General features: G+C 39.3%; 1 protein-coding gene across 2 annotated transcripts in view; it reads left to right on the forward strand.

Moving 5' to 3' along the window:
• Positions 1-14,658, forward strand: part of DNAJC15 (DnaJ heat shock protein family (Hsp40) member C15) — a 62,446-nt gene extending 47,788 nt beyond the window's left edge. Inside the window, exon 6 of one of the 2 annotated variants that reach the window (XM_049701228.1) lies at positions 11,644-11,780. In XM_049701228.1, coding sequence (XP_049557185.1) covers positions 11,644-11,660 — 17 coding nt within the window. In that variant the 3' untranslated portion in view covers positions 11,661-11,780. Of the gene's footprint in view, positions 1-11,643; positions 11,781-14,429 lie in introns of those variants that run through there. The other variant, XM_004274563.4, reaches the window with a different exon arrangement.
• The last annotated feature ends 12,469 nt before the right edge of the window (positions 14,659-27,127 follow it).

Below are 27,127 nucleotides of genomic sequence, written 5' to 3' on the forward strand. Positions count from 1 at the left end.
AGCCGCTGAGCCTGTGCGTCCGAAGCCTGTGCTCCGCAACGGGAGAGGCCACAGCAGTGAGAGGCCCGCGTACCGCAAAAAAGCATTCAGAAATCTTTATAGCCATTTGACATTGCTGTGACATCCAAGAAAATTTTTTAAAAAGTGCTTCACCATAGTTTGAGGACACTGGTCTAATCAATGCTGCCTACTAAATCTTTCTGCTCCATCCTGGGAAAAATGCCCTGTTAGCTTTCCTTAAAGATATTTAGTGATGGAGAGCTTCCTGCTTTGCAAAGCAGTGCTCTGATAGGCAGCGGTAACTACTAAAAAGTTCTTCCTTACACTTAGCTGAAATCTGCCTGCCGCAGCACATTCTCAGTCTTTTTTCCATGTATGTCCCCTTTCAATAAACATATAATGCTCTCTCTTCTTTAATAGTATTTAAATCAAAATTAAATTAAATATTGGGATTAAAAGCAAGTCAAAGTAATTATACTGTTGAATGGGTTTTCCTTAATTACCCTTATTGTAAAAGAAGCCAAATTTGACATGAAGCCCTGGTAATAATATATTACAACTTATTACAATATATTGCATTTAAAATATGTATTTCAAACATTTAGAAAAAGGAAGATATGATCACTAAGAGTCAACATGGAATCACGAAGGAAAAGTGATGCCTAATTAGCTCAATTTCCGTTTTTGATGGATGCACTAGACTATTATTTGTTTTAGAGGGCTCATCTTTCCTTTCCCTTCATTTCAACATTTTAATTAGATTTAAGACTTTGTATAAGGTAATTTCGTTTTTCTCACTTATTAATTTTCCTTGATAAGTGGTGAGATGTTTAAAAGTAAAGAACATGGCTTATTTATCTTTAGAACCTATGTGTTTGACATTTAATAAATTCTAATTTTTTTCATGAGTGAATGAATAAGCAAATCAATAAAAAGAAGGCATACAAATAAAATGTACAGGTAAAATAGTGTTGTGAAAATGAATATATAATGATCATATCAAAATTTTAAAAGACTTACTAGCTTGATGTGAAATGACCTGAAACTATTCTTTTTATTCATTCAGAAATTATTTATTCAACTTCTACAAGGTGTCAGAACATTGTGCTAATAAATCTTGGGATTTAAACTGTAAAACAGAGTGGGGTTTCCCTGGTGGTGCAGTGGTTAAGAATCCGCCTGCCAATTCAGTGGTCACGGGTTCGAGCCCTGGCCCGGGGAGATCCCACATGCTGTGGAGCAACTAAGCTCGTGTGCCACAACTACTGAGCCTGCGCTCTAGAGCCCATGAGCCACAACTACTGAGCCTGTGTGCCACAACTACTGAAGCCCATACGCCTAGAGCCCGTGCTCCTCAACAAGAGAAGCCACCGCAATGAGAAGCCTGTGCACCACAATGAAAACCCAATACAGCCAAAAATAAATAAAAATAAAATAAATAGATTTTAAAAAACCCCCAAAACTGTAAAACAGGGCAACTAAATCCTTGTCCTCGTGGAACATACATTCTAGTGGCGGGACAGACAAAAAACAATTAAACCTATTTCAAATTGCAGTAAGTGCAATAAAGGGCACAATGGCCTGAGATTATAGAATACGGGAAAGAGGCAACTTTACATGGGATGATTGGGGAGCCCTCTCTGAGGAGCTCTAAGGGATGAAAAGAAGCTAGCCATGTGAAGAGTGGTTGGAAAGTTAAGGAACTAGCATGTTCCTAGGAGGAAAGAACTTATTGTGCTTAAGGGAGAAAACTAGTGTGATAGGGGTGTAATAAGCAGGGGGAGAAGCTGCATGAGATGAAGTGGTGCCCAGAGTTTGAAAACAGTATGCTTTATGGTAGTGAAGCACTATAGGTTTTGTATAATATTAATATTCCGTAAGATGTCACAGAAAAACCCAAACGACCCAATATTTGGGTCGTTTTTGGCCAACCCAATATTTGAACTTTATTCTGAATAGAGTGGGAAGTTACTGTCAGGTTTTAAGCAATAAAACCTGATTTCCTTTTTTTAAAGAGATTATGTTTCTCCTCAATCTCTTTTTATTTTTAGGTTCTCTTTGTATTGAAGTAGAAAATACAGGCAGCAAAGTTCACATCATAATATATATCTAAATAAATTTTTACAAACATACTCGTATAAACAGCCCCCGGATCAAGGACGAAAACATCACCATACCCCTGAAAAGCGTGGGGATACTTTCAAGACCCCTTTCAGTGTACCGCAGCCTTAAAAGGAGCCACTATCTTGATGTATGTATCACAGGTTAGCTTCTCTCTTGAATGTCGAGTCATTTGCATCTGGCTGCTTTGGGTCAACATTATCTTTGTGCGATTCATCCATGTTGTAATGTGGAGCAGTCATTTGTTCATTCTCATTGATGTATAGCAGCCTTAGCAAGGCGTGTACTGTGGACCCCCAGGGGTTCCTAAGACTCCTCTAGGAACTTATTTTCTCCCTTTTCAGGCCTTCTTTGGGTATACAAGGTAATTATTTTTTTGAATGCCATGTATTTTGTATGAAAGCAACAGTTTTCAGACTTTTTCGTCTCAGACCAAAAAGTGTGTCGGTGGAAATGATCAACTAGAGAAATCAATGAATTAGAAGAGATTAAATTTAAATTCAACAGGGGTAAATGTAATGTTCTTTTAGGTCCCCAAAATCAATTGTGTAAATATAGGGCAGAGACTTGGCAGTGTTACACATGAAAAAGAGCCATGGGGGTATATTTGATCTTAAAGGCTATAAGATTCACAGTGTAAAAGCCACTAGAAATAAGCCGGTGCATTCTTAAGCTGCATTAAAGGGCACACGGTATCTGTATTATGAGACTGAATATTACCACAATCTTCTGTACTTGTCACTCACTTTTTCAACTAATATTTATTACCCAGCTATACTGAGCTGAAGTTAGATCTTGTCCAGAATTTTGTGTCCCTTTCTGGATGCTAGGTTTTGGAAGACATGGACAAACTAAGTAGTATTCAGAGGAAACCAAACAGGATGTTGAGGAGCTGGAAGCAGTGTCATATGAGTAGTCATTCATTCATTCAACAAAACAGAATATAGCAGAAGTAACATTGTATGAATTCTGAGTCTAGGCCTCAAGAAGCTTTGCAGCTTCAGCCGTTACCCTCTTAGAACCTGGAGACTACCATGTGAAGAATACCAGGTTGGTCTATGCCTCCTGAAGGATAAAAGACCAAGTTGAGAGTAAGGACTAGCCATCCCAGGTGAAGTCCCAGTGAGGCCACCCTGTACCATCCAGGCCTGGCTCCCCTGACCCAGCTCAGGAGAACTGCCCAGCTAATCCATGGAATAGTGAGGGAAAAAAAACATTGTTGTTGTTAGCCACTAAGTTTTGGGAGTAGTTAGGCAGAAAAGGCTAGTATGAAAAACGTCACATGACAATAAGAGCTTTTAGAAAAATAAAGCAGAGTGGGGGAGGGGTAGAGATCAGCAGCTGGAGAGGAGGCAGTTGCAGTATTACTTATATCATCTTAAAATTCTCTGTAAGGGGATAATATTTGAGCAAAGACCTGAGGGAGTAGGAAGTCATGCAAAAATCTTAAGAAGAGTATTTTAGGCAGAAGGAACATCAAGTGCAAAGGTCTTGGAATGAGAACATACTGTGTATTTCTGGAATTGTAAGGAGATTGGCTAGAGTGTAGTGAGAAGGAGAACAGTGGTAGGAAATATGATTGGAGAGAACATCCAGGGCCAGATGATGACGTAGCTGGAGAGCTAATGCTAAGAACTTTGGCTTTTACCTTCAAGTGTAATGGGAATGATATGATATCTGATTTACAATATGAGAAAGTCTGCTTTGGCAGCTGTGGAGAAAAGATAGCTATAGGATGTCAAGAGTGGAAGCAAGGAAGTTAGTAGAGAAAATTGTTACCAAAGAAAGAATGATATTGATTTACACTATGGGTTTTGTAACGAAGGAGGTAAAGAATGGTCCAGTTCAGGATATATTTTGAAGATAAAGCCAACAAAGCTCATGGATTGGAGGTAGTAAAAATGAAGAAGGGTAACTCCTAGGTTTTTGGGTGAAGCAATAATGAATAAGAAACCTTGCTATCGTGAGAAAATTGGAGGACTTCTATGCAATATCTAATACTTAAAATGTTGCATGAATATGTGAAGTCTCTCTTCTGTGCCTTTATGGAGGCAGAATTATGTTCACTTAGAAGAAACTATGAGCAGTGAAGATTGGACCTCTATAAGGAAGACTGTGCTTGTAGTTGGAGCTATCCTAGTTCCCCTTCATGAGATATCAGTCAACTAGTAATTACAAGTACCTACTGGGAGCTAGGCACTGTTCTAGGCACTGGAGCTACAGCAGTGGAAAAAGTGATATTCAAGCAAAGCAGTAAAGGTAACCTGAGATTGCAAACTGTTGGAGGACAGTTTGTTGGTGATGTAATATGAGGTATTCATGTATTGTGTAACAGGTAAGAACCCTTTAAGACTCTTCCAACCCTAGGTTTCTGTGATTCTCTATAAGGATCTGATAAACTGAATCAGACTCAAAGTATTCTTCAGAGCCTTCTGTCTGTTGTTTTAAAACAGCTATATTGAGATATAATTCATGTACCATATGATTCATCCATTTAAAGTGTACAATTCAGTAGTTTTTGGTATATTTACAGATGTGTACCACCATTACCACAGTCAATTTTAGAACATTTTCATCACCTCAGAAGGAAACTCTATCATCCTTTAGCTCCACCCGCACCCCATCTCCCAATCCTCAGTTCTGTTCCGTTGATCTGTATGTTTGTCTTTGGTGCCAGTACCACACTGTCTTGATAAGCTTTGCCTTGTAATAAGTTTTAATTTTTTTTTTTTTTTTTGCGGTACGCGGGCCTCTCACTGTTGTGGCCTCTCCCGTAGCAGAGCACAGGCTCCAGACGCGCAGGCTCAGTGGCCATGGCTCACGGGCCCAGCCGCTCCGCAGCATGTGGGATCTTCCCGGACTGGGGCACGAACCCGTGTCCGCTGCATCGGCAGCCGGACTCCCAACCACTGCGCCACCAGGGAAGCCCAAGTTTTAATTTTTTGAAGTGTGACTCCTCTTACTTTATTCTTTTTTATAGGATTGTTTTGGCTATTCTGGGTCTCTTGCAATTTCACGTGAATTTTAGAATCAGCTTGTCAGTTTTTACAAATAAGTCAACTGGAATTCTCATAGAGATTGTGTTGAATCTGTAAGTCAGCTTAGGGAGTATTGCCATCTTAACGTTAAACCTACTGATCCATGGACGTGGGATGTTTTTCCATTTATTTAGATCTTCTTTAATTTCTTTCACCAATATTTTGTAGTTCTAAAGTGTTTTATTCTTTTTGATACTGTTGTGAATAGAATTATTTTCCTTTTTTTATTATATTTTATTTATTTATTTATTTTTGGCTGCATTTGGTCTTCGTTGTTGCACGCGGGCTTTCTCTAGTTGTACCGAGTGGGGGCTACTCTCTGTTGTGATGCTCGGGCTTCTCATTGTGGTGGCTTCTCTTGTTGCGGAGCATGGGCTCTAGGCACGCGGGCTTCAGTAGTTGTGGCTCTCAGGCTCAGTAGTTGTGGCTTGAGGGCTGTAGAGTGCCGGCTCAGTAGTTGTGGCTCGCGGGCTCTAGAGTGCGGGCTCATTAGTTGTGGCTTGCGGGCTTAGTTGCTCCGTGGCATGTAGGATCTTCCCAGACCAGGGCTCGAACCCAGTCCCCTGCACCGGCAGGTGGATTCTAAACCTCTGGGCCACCAAGGAAGTCCCTAGAATTATTTTCTTAATTTCATTTTTGAATTATTCATTGTGAATGTATAGGAATATCATTGATTTTTATATATTGATTTTATATCCTTCAACCTTGCTGAACTTGTTTATTCCAGTAGTTTTTTTGGTAAGTTCATTAGGGTTTTCTATATATAAAACTATGTCATCTATGAATAGAGTTTGTTTTACTTCTTCCTTTCCAATCTGGATACAATTTATTTCTTTTCCTTACCTAATTTCCCTGAATAGAAGCTCAGTACAATGTTGAGAAGAAGTTGTAAGCAGGGACATTCTTGTCTTGGTTCTGATCTTATGGAAAAGCACCCAATCTTTCCCCCATTAAGTGGGGTATTAGCTGTGGGTTTTTCATAGATGCCCTTTGTCAGGTTAAGAAGTTACTTTCTAAGTTTGTTGAGTGTTTTTGTCAAATGCTTTTTCTGCACATATTCAGATTATTATGTGATTTTTGTTTTTTGCTTTTTATTCTGTTGATGTAGTGGGTTACATTAATTGATTTTCGGCTGTTAAACCAATCTTTCATCCCTGGGATAAATCCCACTTGGTCATGGTGTACAAAATTTTTTTAGTATGTTGCTGGATTCAGTTTGCTAGTATTTTGTTGAGTTTTTTGCATTCACATTCATAAGAAATATTGATCTATAGTTTTCTTGTGATGTCTTTGTTTGGTTTGTTATCACGATAATATGGGCCTTGTAAAATGAGTTAGGAAGCATTCCCTCCCCTTCTATAAACCATCTAGACCTGGGTTTTCTTTGCATAGTTTTTTGATTACTGATTCAGTCTCTTCACTTGTAATAGATCTATTCAGATTGTCCATTTTTTCTTGAGACAGTTTCAGTAATTTGTGTCTTTTGAGGAATTTGTCTAATTTTATATATGTTTTCTAATTTGTTGAAATAGTTATTTATAGTACTCCTTTATAATTATTTTTATTTCTGCAAGGTATGATAGTGATGTCCTCTCTTTGATTTCTGATTCTAGTAATTTGAATCTGTTTTCTTTTTTTCTTGGTCAGACAAGCTAAAGGTTTGTTTTGCTGATCAACAAGCTAAGGACTTCTTTTCAAAGAACCATCTTTTGGGCTGGTTGATTTTCCCCGTTGTTTTTCTATTCTCTCTTTCATGAATTTTTGTTTTAATTTTTATTATTTCCTTTCTTCTTCCTGCTTTAGGTTTAGTTTGCTCTTCTTTTTCCAGTGTCTTAAGGTTGAAGTTTAGGTTATTGATTTGAGATCTTTTTTTCTTTTCTTTTTTATTTAATTTAATTTATTCATTCATTCATTCATTTATTTTGGCTGAGTCAGGTCTTAGTTGAGGCAGGCAGGATCTTCGTTGCGGCATGTGGGGTCTTTTGTTGTGGTGCGCAGGCTCTTCATTGCAGCACATGGGCTTCTCTCTAGTTGTGGCATGCGGGTTTTCTCTCTCTAGTTGTGGTGCACAGGCTCCAGGGCTCATGGGCTCTGTAGTTGTGGTGCGTGGGCTCCAGAGCACGTGGGCTGTAGTTTTGCAGCGCGAGAGCTCAGTAGTTGTGGCGTGCAGCTTAGCTGCCCTGTGGCATGTGGGAACCTAGTTCCCGGACCACGGATCAAACTCACATCCCCTGCATCAGAAGGCAGATTCTTTGCCACTGGACCACCAGGGAAGTCCCTAGATCTTTTTTCTTTTTTAACCCAGGAACTTAAAACTATAATTGCTCTCTAAGCACTACTTAAGCTATGGCCTGTAAGTATTTATTTCCCAAATTTGTCCTTGCTATTGATTTCTAATTTCATTCAATTGTGGTTGGAGAACATAATGTATTGTTTCTATCCTTTTAATTTATTGAGGTTTGTTTTATGGCCTATCATATGGTTTCTCCTAGAAAATGTTCCATGTGCACTTGAGAAGAATGTATATTCTGTTGTTGGGTGGAGTGTTCTGTAGATATCTGTTAGGTCTAGTTGGTTTTAAGTGTTTCCAAGTCTTCTACTTCCTTGTTGATCTTCTGTCTAGTTGTTCTATCCATTATTGAAAGTGGGGCATTAATTCTTATTGTTGAATTGTCTGTTTCTCTGTTCATTTTTCTTAGTTTTCGTTTCGTATATTTTGGTGCTCTGTCGTTAAGAGCATATATATTTATAGGAACAGTTTTTTGTTTTAAATTCTATTTTGTCTCATGAGTATAGCCATTCTAGTTTGTGTGTGGTTGGTGTTTCATGATACCTCTTTTTCCATCCTTTTACTTTCAGTCTATTTGTGTTTTTGAATCTAAAGTCTGTCTCCTGTAAACAGCCTTTAGTTGGATCATGTTTTTTTAATCCAACCTGACAACCTAATGACAGATTGGATTGTTTATTCCGTTCACATGTAATTTTATTATTGATATAGTTGGATTTATGTCTGCATTTGTTTTTTAAAAAATATTTATTTATTTATTTGCTGCATTGGGTGTTTGTTGCTGTGTGTGGGCTTTCTCTAGTTGCAGTGAGCAGGGGCTACTCTTCATTGCGATGTGTGGGCTTCTCATTGCGGTGGCTTCTCTTGTTGCGGAGCATGGGCTCTAGGTGCATGGGCTTCGGTAGTTGTGGTGCGCGAGCTTAGTAGTTGTGGCACACAGGCTCTAGAGTGCAGGCTCAGTAGTTGTGGTTCACGGACTTAGTTGCCCTGCGGCATGTGGGATCTTCCCAGACCAGGGCTTGAACCTGTGTCCCCTGCATTGGCAGGCAGATTCTTAACCACTGTGCCACCAGGGAAGTCCCTGCATTTGCTTTTTGTTTTCCATGTCATGTCTTTTTTACCCCTCTGTTAGTCTTCCTTTATTGCTTTCTTTTGCACTGAATATTTTCTAATGTAGTATTTTGATTTTATTATTTCATTATTCTTGAGGGTTTTTAAAAGTGATTTACCATATACATCTTAATTTCTCAGAATCAGCTTCAGATTTATACTAGCTTAATTCTTATATATGGAAATATTACTTCTATATAGCTCTATTCCCATTTTCCCCCTTTGTGGTATTATTGTTATACACATAACATCTACTAATGTTACAAGCTGAACAGTACATTGTTAGAATCATTACTGTCTGCTGTTATTTTCTTAATCTATAACAACTTTGCTTCTATACACCTTTGTGCTATTACTAGCATGTGTATTATGCATGTATTATATTTCTGTGTTACAGACCAAACAGTACATTTTATGCATTTTTTTTACAGTTACCTTTTCAATCAGTTAAGAGAAGAAAGCAAAATAGGCATTTATATTGTGTTTTATAATTACACAGTTACATTTACTAGTGCTCTTTGTATATGTAAATTCAGATTACCATCTGAGGTCACTTTCTTTCAGCCTAAATAATTTCCTTTAGTATTTCTTCTAAAGTGGATCGGTTAACAATAAATTCTTTCAGTTTTTGATTATCTAGGATAGTGTTTATTTCACCTTCATTTCTGAATAACAGCTTTGCTGAATGTATAGCATTCTTGGTCAACAGTTTTTTCTTTGAGGACTTTATGTTATACCACTGCCTTCCTGGCCTCCATTGTTTTTCTGCTAAGTTAGCTTTTTATGTTATTGGGTTCCTTTATAAGTGTCACACTGTCTTTCTCTTGCTACTGTTAAAAGATAAACTGAGGCATATTAAAAATTTTAAGAGTTCGTTTGAGCAAAAATTCATTTGAATTGGGCAGCACCAATCCGAAAGTGGTTAGGAGCCCTCTAGTGGAAAGATTTTTATAGAGAAGAGGCCGAATCAAACCAAGAAAATTATTTGATTGGCTGTAGCGTAAGCGTTTGCTTTACTTGGAAAAGTCTAGTTGGCTGTTTGTGATTAGTTGTACTCAGGTTTTAATTTCTTAATGTGGAGAGATTTATAGCCTTAGGTTTTAGTTTGATTATGTAGTCTACTAAGGCATTAAAGCCACCTCAGTCTAATGGCCTCATTTTTTAATTAATTTAATGCTGCCTTCCATATTCTCTCCTTGTCTTTGACTTTTAGCAATTTTTAATGATGTGTGTTTTAGGCCTTATTAAATTTATCCTACTTGGAGTTTGTTGAGCTTCTTGGATGTGTAGGTTATTGTTTTTCAATAAACTTGGGAAATTTTTAGCCAGTATATCCTTAAAGATTGTTTTTTCTCCTTTCCTCTCCTGGTACTCCCATTTCATGTATTTTTATGGATTTTATGATGTCCCACATTTCTCTGAGGCTCTGGTTTTTTCTCCTTCTTTCCTTTTTCTCTCTGCTCTTCGGTTTGCATAATCGCAATCGTTGTATCTTCAAGTTTGCTCATTCTGTCTTATGCCAGGTCAAATCTACTCTTGAGCCCCTCTAGTGATTTTTTTTTTTTAATTTTAGTTCTGTGAATGTATAATGGCTACTTTGGAAACTTTTTCCATAAATCCAGCATTTGGTCCCTCTCAGAGATAGTTTCTGTTGCTACTTTTTTCATGATGTGTGTATGGGTCATACTGTCATACTTGCCTGTTCCTTTACATGCCCTGAAATATTTTGTTGGAAACTGAATATTTTAGATTATGTATTGTAGCAGCTCTGGGTATTGGTTTGCCACCCCCCACCCCCCAGGCCAGCTTGTTATGATTATTTGTTTATTAACTGGCTGGATGGTTTTAGTGAAGTAGCCAGAGGTCTTCTCAGCTTGCCTATCCTGGTGTGAAACCACCATGCCTTGTGGGCTGGGAAAAGAGCTGTTGAGGTCCCAGTATTTATTCTAAGGGAGCCATGTCCACGGTAGAGCCTCTGTTCCACTTTCCTGTGGCTGAGCCTCAGCACCAGGCAACTGGGAGTAGGAAGAGAAATACGAAGGTCCGTGCTGCTCCTCCCAGAAAGAAAGCCCTCTGTCCAGGAGCTGGGGAGAGATGGAGGCCTGTGTTCCTGCTAGAGCAGTCCAGCATGGAGTCTCTGCCTTGCTGAGCTGGGAGGGGAATAGGAGGGAGCCGTTTACCACAGATTCCTACTGACTTCTCATAGATCTTCTCTAGTAGATTTTTCTTTTTTCTTTTTGTTTTTAAGATCGTTTCTAGAGGTTACAAATGGTTGGGGGTTATTATATAGTTTTCACCAGTTTCACTGGGGAGCAGATCACTGGAACTTCTCTGAAGTTCAGAGAAGTCAGTCTCCTATGTGCTTCAATGTGATTTTAACATCTTTCTTTTAAGAAGGGTGGGTGGCTTTTAAGAACCCTTCAGATCAGCAGATGGCAATACTTCTTACTTCTGTCTTACAGATTTGGGATGTAGACATTCATAAGTTTTAACGAGAGTTAAGGAATATATGGATCTGCATAAGGAAGACCCAAGGAAAAAAGGAACTTATATATTCTTAATCCTCACATTGGTGTACTTTCTTTGAAACTCACATTAGTGATAAGTTATACAGGCATACCTCAAAGATACTAGGTTCAGTTCCAGACCACTCCAATAAAGCAAATATTGCAATAAAGCAAGTCACACAAATATTTTGGTTTCCCAGTACATACAAAAGTTATGTTTACACTATACTGTTGTTTGTTAAGTGTGAAATAGCATTATATTTAAAAAACAATGTATGTTCATACCATAATTAAAAAATAAACCTGTTGTAAAAATGGCACTGATAAGACTTACTTGACACAGTGTTGCTGCAAACCTTCAATTTGTAAAAGACTCAGTATCTACAAAGTGCAATAAAACAAAGCATGAGAAAACAAGGTATGCCTGTACCTAACTTTGTAACAATTGTTAGTTGTAGAATATTTGCTTATTTTCTCTTGTGCTGGTTAGGATTGTTTTACCCAGATGTTTTGCAGATATTTATTTTTAAAGCACCCACTCGTAACACACTTGTTTATCCTGTTTTCTGTCTCTCTGGAGTGATTTTACTTTTCTGAAACTGGTACTTGATGCAAGAAAATAAGGGAATAGTGATTCACCACTTCCTTCTCCCCATCAAGGACACGTCTCCACTCCCTTCTGTGTACTCAGAGCTGTGCTGATAATACAGAGAGATCTAAGACACGATTGCTCTTCAACGTATTTATTATATAATGAGTAGATAGACATATACTTTAAAAGTAAACCACAAGGCATGATTTCAATCTTCCTAAGAAGGAAGAGGACCTGGGATGGGGTTACCGGCTTGAAGAAAGTAGAAAAGGTTTATAACAACCAAATGTTTAACATGGTAGGAATTGAATAAGCAAAGAAGTTTGTAAAGAGAGTGAGGGACAGTGTGGTGTGGTAACCTTCCTGGGAATCCTGACTCCACCTCATTTTAACTCTGTGGCTAGTGTTGGGCAAGTAACTAAACTTTTTTGTGATTCAGTTCTCTTTATGTAATGAAAATAAGAATTGAGCAACTACAAAGGATAGTTGGAGGAACCAAATGAAATACTGTATTAGAATAATGCCTAGTTACTATGCTCATCACAGTGGTTTTGATCATGGGTTTGCTGAGCCCCAGTTATTTTTGGACAGTATGAATTGATAGTGTCATCAAACTTCATTGAGGTCAATGTATATCCAGTGTTAGTTTTTTGATAAATTTTTTTTTATTAATTAATTTATTTTTTTTAATTTTTGGCTACGTTGGGTCTTCGTTGCTATGTGCGGGCTTTCTCTAGTTGCGGTGAGCGAGGGCTACTCTTCGTTGTGGTGCGGTGGCTTCTCTTGCTGCGGAGCACAGGCTCTAGGCGCGTGGGCTTCAGTATTTGTGGCAGGTGGGCTCAGTAGTTGTGTCTCTTGGGCTCTAGAGCACAGGCTTCAGTAGTTGTGGCACACAGGCTCTAGAGCACAGGCTCAGTAATTGTGGCTCACGGGCCCAGTTGCTCCGCGGCATGTGGGCTCTTCCCAGACCAGGGCTCGAACCAGTGGCCCCTGCATTGGCAGGCAGATTCTCAACCACTGCGCCACCAGGGAAGCCCAGAGGATGAGTATTCTAAATGGAATCCAGATGATTCCCCCAAGAAACCTGAGCAGGATCGAAAGATTCAAAACTGCATTGTTTCCATTAAATAAAGGATATGTATCCTATATATTTTATATTAGTCAAGATTCAGTGCCAGAAACCAGAGGTTTTAAGCAGGAGAGCATTTAGTGCAGGGAATGAATGGTTACAAATTGTTGGAAGGTCTAAAGGAGTACATTTTAGACTTGGCTTACAAGAATGGCTCCCCTAGTAATTACAGAGCTGCGCTGTCAGGGGAGCTACTTATTGACTACCTCATGGACTGCCACTAGAACTGTAAGGAAAGCACAACTGTGGCCATCACTACACCATGATTTCACTTGCTAGCAGCAGTAACAATGAGGCCCAGCAAGAAAACCTTTCTCTTCAGCCTTTCAAATCTCACAAGACTGCCTCTCATTGATAGATCCTAATTTGAATCAAACACTACTTGAAGAGAATATAGGAATCATAGTTTTAGGCTTAGGGCCTTTTCCAAGTTTTAGGAAGGTAGAATGAGTGCCGAACCCAAAGTTTCTGCCATGCACATAATTGAGAAGTCCAGTGTCCCTCTCATTAAAAGAGGGTGAAGGGTAATTCAATGTTATTCTGAATAAACTGTCAATTTTTTTCCTCTAACATTGCCATCAATAAATATAATGTTTAATGAGACTTTCGATCTTCCATGCCTTTGATTTTTTTTCTTTCTGCTAAATGAGCATGTTATGGCCAGTGATTTAAATATCCAGAATTCATATCAATCAATTAAAGGTTATGTTTGAGTTCAATTAATATTTTGGTAGTTGTTGAGGATATACAGGATGCCTGGCATTACATTAGTAACTCTCAAAATTTAACCAGCTTGTTACCAAGATTGACATTACCTAATTCTGAGATCATTTTCAAAGATAATCCTGAAGTCAGTTTATTTCAGAGTCAAGTGCATATGGAAACTTGCATCAATTTCATTTGTAATTCTTATTGTATATTCAAGGGCACTCTGTGATATAATCCGTAAGTGTTTATAGCGATTCAGATCTTGATGTGAAAATGTCAGTGATATCTTCAAGGGTAAAAAACTAAATATAGCTCCTTCAGCATTGCCCTTATGCTGTTCTGTTTCCCTGCTTTCTTCCCCCCCACCCCCCCTTTTTTTTTTCTTTTTCCTTTTTAAAATGGGTGGTATGATATCAGTAAAAGGCCTGGATAAAGTCAGGACAATATACACACCAGTGCTATCTAGATGTTTTTGGTTTGTTGTGCACTACTGAGGTCTTATGTTTTCAACAGCTATAGATCATTTGTACTCAAGGGGAGAAAAAAATAAAAACAAACACAAAGGGACTGGTGAACTGTAATATGATTGTTAGTTCTAGTGTTAAGCAATGAAAGTGTTCAGGACTAGAAGTTAGAAGGCGTATGATGCTTAAATAGCTTTAACGTGACAGTTTTGGGGCCAGTATTTTTGTATGTCAAAAAGCGTCTGTTTGTGATTTATAAAGATTCTGAATTTGAAATTCACCTCAGTTTTCCTCTTGCTCTTTGCATTAGCAGTAATTCATTGTGAAGAACTCTAAAAAAGAACTGACAGTTTTATTTTAGGGCACAGTGACTCTAAGTCTGTACTCCATAAGTATTATATTTCATTTGAGACTTTAAAAACTGTCAATAATGAAGTGTGTTTTAATCCATTTACTTTTCTTTGTCCTCTCAGGTGGATCTCCTTACTTAGCAACCAAAATTAATGAAGCAAAAGACTTGCTAGAAGCAGCCACCAAACATTGATTGATGCTCAAGGACCACTCTGAAGGAGAAAAAGGGGGACCTTATAAAAAACGTCCTGCAAGTTAATCTAAATCATGACCTTCATAATTTTCATACATGTAGTGACCACAATTATTTCTTCCACTACTAAGCTATATAATAATAAAAGAAGAACAATCCATCTTTGTTTTATCTTTCAGAGGAACAGGTTAAAATGCAATCACTGATCTTTCCCCCTTATTTTCTTCCTCTCTCTGATAGTCATACATTTTAAGACTTCTGTTAGTTCCGAATTCCTCCCACCCACCCCCAACCCCCCGTACAGTATAATCATCGGTAATATAATTGGAATTTGTGAGCGATGGGTAGAAAGTTTCTTGCTGCTTATACTTATGCTCATGTTGTCCCTCGTTTCCTCAGAGGAATTTAGTACTCTGCCTATGTGAGGTGCTTTAAATATTTTGAGACCAAACACTGACTGCCATCCCGGGGAAGTGATTTGAAAGTTGATTGAATTTACTAAATGGTGTTTTGTAAAGCAGTGGTTAGGAAAGAACTCTGCTCTCCCTGAGACCCTATAGCTGAAGCATGAGAACTTGGAGAGCGACTAAAATGATTAAAGGTTTACAAAATGAGCCCTGTGAGGAAAGCCTGAAAAGAGCTGGGAGAAGTCTGAGGGATTTGTATTTAATTATAGTCTTCTGGTACTGTATATTTATTCAATTATTCATTCTACAAATATTTATTAACCACCTGTAACGTGTGAGGCACTGTAAGGTTCCTTGAGAGTTACAGTTGTGAACCAGTCATGGATCGTGACCCAAAGGGACTTACAGTTAGGGAAACGATAAACCACACAAATACTATTTGAGAGGCAACGCTAAAGAAGTTCAGAAAAAGAAAACAATGTTTTAAATTGAGCATCAGGGGGAGCTTCATAGAATCACGAGTAGCATAGACCTTGGCTTTAAAAACAGTGAGATATACCATATGATTGGTGACTCTTTTGTTTCCCCTGAGATCAGTCACAATTAGCAGAAATAGGATGTATTAGTTAGTTTGATTACAGTGCAGGGTTTCTCCAAAGCAGGGGATGAACACATGGTCTGGAACTCCTGGCCCTGAAATGTACAGCATGTTAAATTATTTTCTCAAAATAGCCCCTGGTCATCATCACTTTACTATTCTAAAAGTGAGAAAAGAGACTCAGAGGCAGAATACCAGCATTATTTTCTAGTACTCCTTCACAACCCTGGGTTCATCCCAGATAAGCTGAACTATTGTATTTCATCTATCTTAAAATGCTTTCTTAATATTCTAGACACATTTTTCAATTTATGACATCCTGTAGTGGGGGAGTTTTCTTTTTCTTTTTTTTTTCTTAACATCTTTACTGGAGTATAATTGCTTTACAATGCTGTGTTAGTTTCTGCTTTATAACAAAGTGAATCAGCTATACATATATCCCCATATCTCCTCCCTCTTGCATCTCCCTCCCTCCCACCCACCCCATGCCTGTGGTCACAAAGCACCGAGCTGATCTCCCTGTGCTATGTGGCTGCTTCCCACTAGCTATCTGTTTTACACTTGATAGTGTTTATTTGTCCATGCCAATCTCTCACTTCGTCCCAGCTTACCCTTCCCCCTCCCTGTGTCCTCAAGTCCATTCTCTACGTCTGTGGCTTTATTCCTGTCCTACCCCTAGGTTCTTTAGAACCTTTTTTCTTTCTGTTTAGATGCCATATATATGTGTTAGCATATGGTATTTGTTTTTCTCTTTGTGACTTACTTCACTCTATGACAGACTCTAGGTCCATCCACCTCACTACAAATATCTCAATTTTGTTTCCTTTTATACCTGAGTAATATTCCATTGTATATATATATTCCATCTTCTTTACCCATTCATCTGCTGATGGACACTTAGGTTGCTTCCATGTCCTGGCTATTGTAAATAGAACTGCAATGAACATTTTGGTACATGACTCTTTTTGAATTATGGTTTTCTCACGGTATATGCCCAGTAGTGGGATTGCTGGGTCGTATGGTAGTTCTATTTTTAGTTTTTTAAGGAACCTCCATACTCTTCTCCATAGTGGCTATATCAATTTACATTCCCATCAACAGTGCAAGAGGGTCCTCTATTCTCCACACCCTGTCCAGCATTTATTATTTGTAGATCTTTTGATGGCCATTCTGACTGGTGTGAGGTGATACTCATTGTAGTTTTGATTTGCATTTCTCTAATGATTAGTGATGTTGAGCATTCTTTCATGTGTTTGTTGGCAATCTGTATATCTTCTTTGGAGAAATGTCTATTTAGGTCTTCTAACCATTTTTGGATTGGATTGTTTGGTTTTTTTGATATTGAGCTGCATGAGCTGCTTCTATATTTTGGAGATTAATCCTTTGTCAGTTGCTTCATTTGCAAATATTTTCTCCCATTCTGAGGGTTGTCCTTTCATCTTTTTTATGGTTTCCTTTGCCGTGCAAAAGCTTTGAAGTTTCATTAGGTCCCATTTGTTTATTTTTGTTTTTATTTCCATTTCTCCAGGAGGTGGGTCAAAAAGGATCTTGCTGTGATTTATGTCATAGAGTGTTCTGCCTATGTTTTCCTCTAAGAGTTTGATAGTGTCTGGCCTTACATTTAGGTCTTTAATCCATTTTGAGTTTATTTTTGTGTACAGTGTTAAGGAGTATTCTAATTTCATTCTTTTACATGTAGCTGTCCAGTTTTCCCAGCACCACTTATTGAAGAGGCTGTCTTTTCTCCATTTTATATTCTTGCCTCCTTCGTCATACATTAGTTGACCAGAGGTGCGTGGGTTTATCTCTGGGCTTTCTATCCTGTTCCATCGATCTATATTTCTGTTTTTGTGCCAGTACCATACTGTCTTCATTACTGTAGCTTTATAGTATAGTGTGAAGTCTGGGAGCCTGATTCCTCCAGCTCCGTTTTTCTTTCTCAAGATTGCTTTGGCTATTCAGGGTCTTTTCTGTTTCCATACATATTGTGCAACTTTTTGTTCTAGCTCTGTGAAAAATGCCATTGGTAGTTTGATAGGGATTGCATTGAATCTGTAGATTGTTTTAGGTAGTATAGTCATTTTCACAATGTTGATTCTTCCAATCCAAGAACATGGTATATGTCTCCATCTGTTTGTATCATCTTTAATTTCTTTCATCAGTGTCTTATAGTTTTCTGCATACAGGTCTTTTGTCTCCTTTGGGAGGTTTATTCCTAGGTATTTTATTCTTTTTGTTGTAATGGTAAATGGGCGTGTTTCCTTAATTTCTCTTTCGGTTTTTTCATCATTAGTGTATAGGAATGAAAGAGGCTTCTGTGCATTAATTTTGTATCCTGCTACTTTACCAGATTCATTGATCACCTCTAGTAGTTTTCTGGTAGCATCTTTAGGATTCTCTATGTATAGTATCATGTCATCTGCAGACAGTGACAGTTTTACTTCTTTTCTGAATAAGATTCCTTTTATTTCTTTTTCTTCTCTGATTTCTGTGGCTAAAACTTCCAAAACTATGTTGAATAATAGTGGTGAGAGTGAGAAACCTTGTCTTGTTCCTCATCTTAGAGGAAATGGTTTCAGTTTTTCACCATTGAGGACGATGTTGGCTGTGGGTTTGTAATATGGCCTTTATTATGTTGAGGTAAGTTCCCTCTGTGCCTACTTTCTGGAGGGTTTTTATCATAAATGGGTGTTGAATTTTGTCAAAAGCTTTTTCTGCATCTATTGAGATGATCATATGGTTTTTCTCCTTCAGTTTGTTAATATGGTGTGTCACATTGATTGATTTGCATGTGTTGTAGAATCCTTGCATTCCTGGGATAAACCCCACTTGATCATGGTGTATGATCCTTTTAATGTGCTGTTGGATTCTGTTTCCTAGTATTTTGTTGAGGATTTTTGCATCTATGTTTATCAGTGATATTGGCCTGTAGTTTTCTTTCTTTGTGACATCCTTGTCTAGTTTTGGTATCAAGGTGATGGTGGCCTCGTAGAAGGAGTTTGGGAGTGTTCCTCCCTCTGCTATATTTTGGAAGAGTTTGAGAAGGATAGGTGTTAGCTCTTCTCTAAATGTTTGAAAGAATTCGCCTGTGAAACTATCTGGTCCTGGACTTCTGTTTGTTGGAAAATTTTTAATCACAGTCTCAATTTCAGTGCTTGTGATTGGTCTGCTTATATTTTCTATTTCTTCTTGGTTCGGTCTTGGAAGGTTGTGCTTTTCTAAGAATTTGTCCATTTCTTCCAGGTTGTCCATTTTACTGGCATATAGTTGCTTGTAGTAATCTCTCATGGTCCTTTGTATTTAAGCAGTGTCATTTGTTACTTCTCCTTTTTCATTTCTAATTCTATTGATTTGAGTCTTCTCCCTTTTTTTCTTGATGAGTCTGGCTAATGGTTTATCAATTTTGTTTATCTTCCCAAAGAACCAGCTTTTAATTTTATTGATCTTTGGTATCATTTACTTAATTTCCTTTTCATTTATTTCTGATCTGATCTTTATGATTTTTTTCCTTCTGCTAACTTTGGCAGTTTTTTGTTCTTCTTTCTGTAATTGCTTTAGGTATAAGGTCAGGTTGTTTATTTGAGATGTTTCTTGTTTCTTGAGGTAGGACTGTATTGCTATAAACTTCCCTCTTAGAACTGCTTTTGCTGCATCCCATAGGTTTTGGGTCATCGTGTTTTCATTGTCATTTGTTTTTAGGTATTTTTTGATTTCCTCTTTGATTTCTTCAGTGATCTCTTGGTTATTTAGTAGTGTATTGTTTAGCCTCCATGTATTTGTATTTTTTACAGTTTTTTCCTGTAATTGATATCTAGTCTCATAGCGTTGTGGTCAGAAAAGATACTTGATAAGATTTCAGTTTTCTTAAATTTACCAAGGCTTGATTTGTGACCCAAGATATGATCTATCCTGAAGAATGTTCCATGAGCACTTGAGAAGAAAGGGTATTCTGTTGTTTTTGGATGGAATGTCATATAAACATCAATTAAATCCATCTTGTTTAATGTATCATTTAAAGCTTGTGTTTATTTATTTTCATTTTGGATGATCTGTCCATTGGTGAAAGTGGGGTGTTAAAGTCCCCTAGTATGATTGTGTGTTACTTTTGATTTCCCATTCTATGGCTGTTAGCATTTGTCTTATGTATTCAGGTGCTCCTATGTTGCCTGTATAAATGTTTACAATTGTTCTATCTCTTCTTGGATTGATTGCTTGATCTTATGTAGTGTCCATCTTTGTCTCTTGTAATAGTCTTTATTTTAAAGTCTGTTTTGTCTGATATGAGAATTGCTACTCCAACTTTCTTTTGATTTCCATTTGTGTGGAATATCTTTTTCCATCCCCTCACTTTCAGTCTGTATGGGTCCCTAGGTCTGAAGTGGGTGTCTTATAGAAGCATATATGTGGGTCTTGTTTTTGCATCCATTCAGCGAGCCTGTGTCTTTTGGTTGGAGCATTTAATCCATTTAATGTAGTTATCGATAATGTATGTTCCTGTTACCATTTTCTTAATTGTTTTGCGTTTGTTATTGTAGGTCTTTTCCTTCTCTTGTGTTTCCTGCCTAGAGAAGTTCCTTTAGCGTTTGCTGTCAACCTGGTTTGGTGGTGCTGAATTCTCTTAGGTTTTGCTTGTCTGTAAAGGTTTTAATTTCTCCATCAAATCTGAATCAGATCCTTGCTGTGTAGAGTCATCTTGGTTGCAGGTTTTTCTCCTTCATCACTTTTAATATGTCCTGCCAGTCCCTTCTGGCTTGCAGAGTTTCTGCTGAAAGATCAGCTGTTAACCTTATGGGGATTCCCTTGTATGTTATTTGTTGTTTTTCCCTTGCTGCTTTTAATATTTTTTCTTTCTATTTAATTTTTGATAGTTTGATTAATATGTGTCTTGGCATGTTTATCCTCGTATTTATCCTGTATGGGACTCTCTGTGCTTCCTGGAGTTGATTGACTATTTCCTTTCCTGTATTAGGGAAGTTTTCAACTATAATCTCCTCTAATATTTTCTCAGTCCCTTTCTTTTTCTCTTCTTCTGGGACCCCTATAATTCAAATGTTGGTGTGTTTAATGTTGTCCCAGAGGTCTCTGAGACTGTCCTCAATTCTTTCCATTCTTTTTTCGTTATTCTGCTCTACAGTAGTTATTTCCAGTAATTTATCTTCCGGGTCCCTTATGTGTTCTTCTGCCTCAGTTATTCTGCTATTGATTCCTTCTAGAGAATTTTAATTTCATTTATTGTGTTGTTCATCATTGTTTGTTTGCTCTTTAGTTCTTCTAGGTCCTTGTTAAACGTTTCTTGTATTTTCTCCATTCTATTCGCAATATTTTGGATCATGTTTACTATCATTACTCTGAATTCTTTTTCAGGTAGACTGCCTATTTCCTCTTCATTTGTTTGGTTTGGTGGGTTTTTACCTTGCTCCTTCATCTGCTGTGTGTTTCTCTGTCTTCTCATTTTGCTTATCTTACTGTGTTTGGGGTCTCCTTTTGCAGGCTGCAGGTTTGTAGTTCCCGTTGTTTTTGGTGTCTGTCCCCAGTGGCTAAGGTTGGTTCAGTGGGTTGTGCAGGCTTCCTGCTGGAGGGGACTAGTGCCTGTGTTCTGGTGGATGAGTCTGGATCTTGTTTTTCTGGTGGGCAGGACCGCATCTGGTGGTGTGTTTTGGGGTTTCTGTGACCTTATTATGATTTTAGGCAGCCTCTCTGCTAATGGGTGGGGTTGTGTTCCTGTCTTGCTATTTGTTTGGCATAGGGTGTCTGGCACTGGTCTCTGAGTGGAGCTGGGTCTTAGAATTGAGATGGAGATCTCTAGGAGAGCTTTCGCTGTTTGATATTTGGAGCCGGGAGGTCTCTGGCGGACCAGTGTTCCTGAACTCGGCTCTCCCACCTCAGAGGCACAGGCCCGACACCCGGCTGGAGCACCAAGACACTGTCAGCCACTCGGCTGAGAAGAAAAGGGAGAGAGAGAGAGAAGAGAGAGAGGGAGCAAGAGAGAGAAGGAGAGAAAAAGAAAAAGGAAGGAAGGAAGGAGGTAAGGAGGGAAGGAAGAAAAGAGCAACCAAACCACAAAAAACAAATCTACCAATTATAATAAACGCTAAATACTAAACTAAGATAAACATAAAAATAGAAACAAATTAGGTGCAGAAAGCAAACCTTAAGCCTGCAGTTGCTCCCAAAGTCCACCACCTCAATTTTGGGATGATTCATTGTTTATTCAGGTATCCCACAGATGCAGGGTACGTCAAGTTGATTGTGGAGGTTTAGCCCACTGCTTCTGGGGCTGCTGGGAGAAATTTCCCTTTTTCTTCTGTGTTTGCATAGCTCCTGGGGTTCAGCTTTGGATTTAGCCCTGCGTGTGCGTGTAGGTCACCTGAGGGCGTCTGTTCCTGCCCAGACAGGTCGGGGTTAAAGTAGCAGTTCCCAGCCCCGCCTGCCCCGTTGGGTGAGCAGACAAGCCTCTCGGGCTGGTGAGTGCCGGTCGGCACCGATCCTCTGTGTGGGAATCTCCCCGCTTTGCCCTCCGCATCCCTGTTGCTGTGCTCTCCTCCGTGGCTCCGAAGCTTCCCCTCCGCAACCCCTCATCTTCACCAGTGAAGGAGCTTCCTAATGTGTGGAAACCTTTCCTCCTTCACAGCTCCCTCCCACTGGTGCAGGTCCCATCCCTATTCTTTTGTCTCTGTTTATTCTTTTTTCTTTTGCCCTACCCAGGTACATGGGAGTTTCTTGCCTTTTGGGAAGTCTGAGGTCTTCTGCCAGCATTCAGTAGGTGTTCTGAAGGAGTTGTTCCACATGTAGATGTATTTCTGATGTATTTGTTGGGAGGAAGGTGAGCTCCACATCTTAACTCCTCCATCTTGAAGCTCTCCAGTGGGGAAGTTTTCAATGTTGGCAATATTGACTTATTGAGCTGAATAATTTCTCTTTATGGGGAGCTCTCCTGCACATGGTAGGATGATTAGCAACAAGGGGCCTGTACCTATGAAAGGCCAGTAGCACCCCCTCAGTTGTGACAATCAAAAATGTTTGTGAATGTTGCCAAATGTTCCTTGGAGGGCAAAATTGCCCTGGGTGGAGAGCTACTGCTATAAATGTTAACTATGTCTTTTTTTCTTTTTATAAATTTATTTATTTATTTTTGGCCACATTGGGTCTTTGTTGCTGCACGCGGGCTTTTCTCTAGTTGTGGCGAGCAGAGGCTACTCTTTGTTGCAGTGTACAGCCTTCTCATTGGGGTGGCTTCTCTTGTTCCAGAGCATGGGCTCTAGATGCACGGGCTTCAGTAGTTGTGGCGCACGGGCTTAGTTGCTCCGCAGTATGTGGGATCTTCCCGGACTACGAATCGAGCCTGTGTCCCCTGCATTGGCAGGTGGATTCTTAACCACTGCACCACCAGGGTAATCTGACTGTGTTTTCTTTTGGTACGTAAAATTATGAATGGCTGACTTAACTGATTGATTCTTAGAGTCACTAAAATATGGTTCTTAAAATCCCCCTGTGTGTCCTAATTTTCTTGTGCTTTAGTTTTTTTTTTTTTTCCTGCTCACTGTTACCCCTGTACCTCAAAAACTCTCCTAATTCTCCACATGCCCAAAGCCTCAGTATAGTTTAAGGCCAAGCTAAAATCTCTATCCCTCCTTTTCTGGTGCTTCCAGCAAAAGTAATATCATGAATCATCAGTTCTTTGAGAGCAGGGACCATATCTGTCTTGGTCACTGCTACACTGGCAGCCAATAAATATTTCTTTAATGAATGAATAAATTCCCACAGCACTTTATTCCTCACTTATGGTACCTTGTGAAACAACTCTTTGTGTAACATGACTTATTTCTTCTACAAAAGTGCAAGAGCCTTTAGAGCAAGAATCTTGTCGTTCGTCTTTGTAACCTCTTTAGTGTGGAGCACTTGGCACTTAGTAGACATCATAAAGTTGTAAGTACTAAAAAAATGTTGTTTTCTGAATACTATGCTTCAGAAAATGTTACCACTGATTTTGAAAGTTATGCTAAGCAATATTGGGGTACCCTCAGGACATACCTGTTAATTGACATCATTTTCTTCTCCATACTGTATTCATGAAAATTTGAGTCCCCAGCATTAGTTTGGAATTTCCTTCATTCTGTTCTCATTTATCTGCTGAGCATGTGCCCAAGAGACAGATCTGATTTTGAATACCATCTTCCTATCACATGATCTTGGGCAGTTAATCTGCAAGTCTTATAATTGCATCATCTATAAAATAGAGAAAATAAGAATCCTATCTAAAAAGGTTATTATAGGGAATAAGGTTGTATAAAGCATTTAGTCATATAGCAAGTGCTCAAAAAAATATAATTATTCCTTCTTTCAGTGTCCCATCTGGTAGAATACCTTGAATTAAGGTTTGGTGTGCCAGTAATCATTTATTTTACTCTTGAATCTGCAGTTTGGTTAATGCATGGTGGAGACAGCTCATCTCCATTCCATGCAGCATCAGCTGGGGCTGTTGGCTTGGAGGTTAACCGGGGGTGTTGGCCTGGAGCCTCAGTTCCTTTGTACAGAGGTTTCTACCCGGAGCTACTAGGGCATCATCACACCACAGCAGCTGCAGTCTAAGAGACAGGAAGTGGAAGCTGCCAACTCAACCTGGGTCTGAAAACGGGCAGTTTTAATGGAAAACTCTTTCATGGAGCCCCCCTAGATTCAAAGGGAGAGGATATAGAGGATTGTGGAAGAATGAGGGGCCATCTTTAATATGTAGCAGGGCAGGGTCTGGATTGTTTACCCCCTTAATCAAATCAGTTAAGGCATTGTCTTTATTTATTTATTTTTAAGTTTTGGCCTCGCAGTGTGGCATGTGGGATCTTAGTTCCCCGACCAGGGATCAAACCCGCGCTCCCTGCATTGGAAGCACAGAGTCTTAACCACTGGACCGCCAGGGAAGTCCCAGCATTGCCTTTAAAAAATTCTTCAGGAATGTAGAATTTAAGTTCAACTAGCTGGTGTAGTTTCAGATGATACAACTATTTTTTTAGGTAGATATTAATTCGGTACTCAGTCTCTAAAAGGCGGAATACTTACAAAATTGGATAAACAGCTACCCACTCAACTCCTTATTATCTTTAAAAAGCTTATTTGAATGGTTACCTATCTTCAGTTAAGATTGCTTTTATGTATTTGCTGTCATTGCATATTCTTCTTAATTAAGTTCTTTATTGATGTTGCAGTTTCTGTTTATTCTTTTTTTTTTTTTTGGCAGTACGCGGGCCTCTCGCTGCCGTGGCCCCTCCCGTTGCGGAGCACAGGCTCCGGACGCGCAGGCTCAGCGGCCATGGCTCACGGGCCCAGCTGCTCCGCGGCATGTGGGATCTTCCCGGACCGGGGCACGAACCCGTGTCCCCTGCATGGGCAGGCGGACTCTCAACCACTGCGCCACCAGGGAAGCCCGTTTCTGTTTATTCTTACATCTTAGATGCAATGTGAGGGATTAGGAAAGACCTTTGAAAAACAAAGCAGTTACTTCCCAGATTCCAGAGAAAGTGTAAGTCAAGTAGACAGTTAATTAAAGGGGAGCACAGAATGCCATTTACGGTATAGTTGATGGTGCCAGTCTCCAGCATGAAGTCAAAAGTGGAGAGAAGTTGGGCTTCCCTGGTGGTGCAGTGGATAAGAATCTGCCTGCCAATGCAGGGGACACAGGTTTGATCCCTGGTCCAGGAAGACCCCACATGCCACGGAGCAGCTAAGCCCATGTGCCACAACTACTGGGCCTGCGCTCTAGAGCCTGCGAGCCACAACTACTGAAGCCCGTGTGCGTGCAGCCCATACTCCGCAACAAGAGAAGCCACTGCAATGAGAAGCCCGCGCACCGCAACGAAGAGGAGCCCCCGCTCGCCGCAATTAGAGAAAGCCCGTGCACAGCAACAAAGACCTAGCACAGCCAAAAATAAAAATAAATAAATAATTAATTAATTTAAAAAAAAAGTGGAGAGAAGTTTAGTAAGGAAAAAAGTATGGTCACTGAGGGAGACATTGTTTTATTTAATCTTCAAGTCATTTCCTTTATTTAGTTTGAAGTGCATTTTGGTTATTCAGCAAATATTGAATACTTACTATATCAGGCAGTAAAGATACAAAACAGGTTCATCCTTGAAATGTGTTGTATACTCAAACTAAACAGAAGAAAAAAACAGATTCTTAAATATAGAGAACTTTTTTTTTCCTGATACTTTTGAATTAAGAAATATTAAGAGTTGTATTATTGGGTATGCTTGTGATTACCCAGCAGGGTCATAAGAAATAACATACTTTATCCAAGTATAGAAATCCTCTGCTTGTCATGGGGGACCTTGAAAGAGCTTCTAATGATGAATCTGCAACACATTTGGCAATTAGCTTAAGGTAGTTTAATGACATTTGTGGGGGAAGATGAATTAGCCAGGCCCTTAATATCAAAAAATATGAAGTTTCTATGACTCAACCCACTTAGGACGAGCTACAGAGGCTGCAGCAAGAAGTGAAATATACTAGGAGGCCAGCTCATTTGGCACAGTGGGAGCCACACCATTCACAGAGACTCTGCGCCTTGCCCAGCACCTCCTAGACAAAGGCCTCTGGCTACAAGGAGGATTTAATGGCAGTGAGTAAATGTGTCAGCACTGAGCCTCCCTCCTAGTGGAAAAAGAGCATATCCAAAGAGCACATCCTGTTAACACTAGGTCAGTGTCATCTACTTGTCAAAAATATGCCATGAATTAGGAGCCAACATTTTATTTATGGTGGAGTTGGACACATTAGGAGGTTAGATGATTTATTAGCTGGAAAAGTTGAGAAGGTTCTCTGGACTCGTTTTTTAGGTGCAATCTAAGTGATCTGGATCACTGCCCACTAGTGAAATTGCTGGGTATGGTAGACAAAGAAAATGTTCCTTCTAATAATTTTTATGAGCTCTGTAGCTCCTGTTCCCAGCCGAGTGCGCTTTTCCCTTTTTTTTTATTGTTGCTGAGCAAAGAATTTATAAAAAGCTTTTTCTTCCTTTTTTTTTTTTTTTATTAAAAGCCCTGCTCAATTGAAATGGAAGTTCATTAAGTACTGTTCATTTCTCTTCCTGTCGTAATAACCCTGTCCCCCTCCGCTCTATTCAGCAGTGCCTGGCAGCACTGGCCAACGTTTTAAGTCTGAACAGACTATTACATAGACATAGATATGCAGTCTCCAACATCAGGAGGGAGTTCAGTGCCACATGGGCAGAATGTGATCACTCAGGCTAGATGTCAACCGTAAATTTCAAATTAGCCCCTCACCTTAGAGGGGCAAATGCCCTGGACAATTAAATCAGCAGTCGGGAACTGCTGTGCCAAGCAGCCTGCCTGCGTTCTCCCTCTTAATTTTCATGGCACCCCTGAGAGGCAGCTGCTATTTCTGTGCCCATTTTAGAGATGAAGAGACAAAGGCCCAGAGGAGCTTAGGAACTTTGCCAAGAATACACAGCTAGTAAGAGGTGGGACTGGAATCCGAGTCCAGTTTGGCTTGACTCCAAAGCCCATGTGCTTTACCTTTACTGCACTAATTGTAGACAGTGCAGGAATCATGGTAGAATTAACGGGGCTTGCTCTCGGCTCCTTTTTTGACAGCTGTGCCCTTGGGTTA

Source organism: Orcinus orca, chromosome 18 (genome assembly GCF_937001465.1).
Source record: "Orcinus orca chromosome 18, mOrcOrc1.1, whole genome shotgun sequence".
In the NCBI taxonomy this organism is placed as follows: domain Eukaryota; kingdom Metazoa; phylum Chordata; class Mammalia; order Artiodactyla; family Delphinidae; genus Orcinus; species Orcinus orca.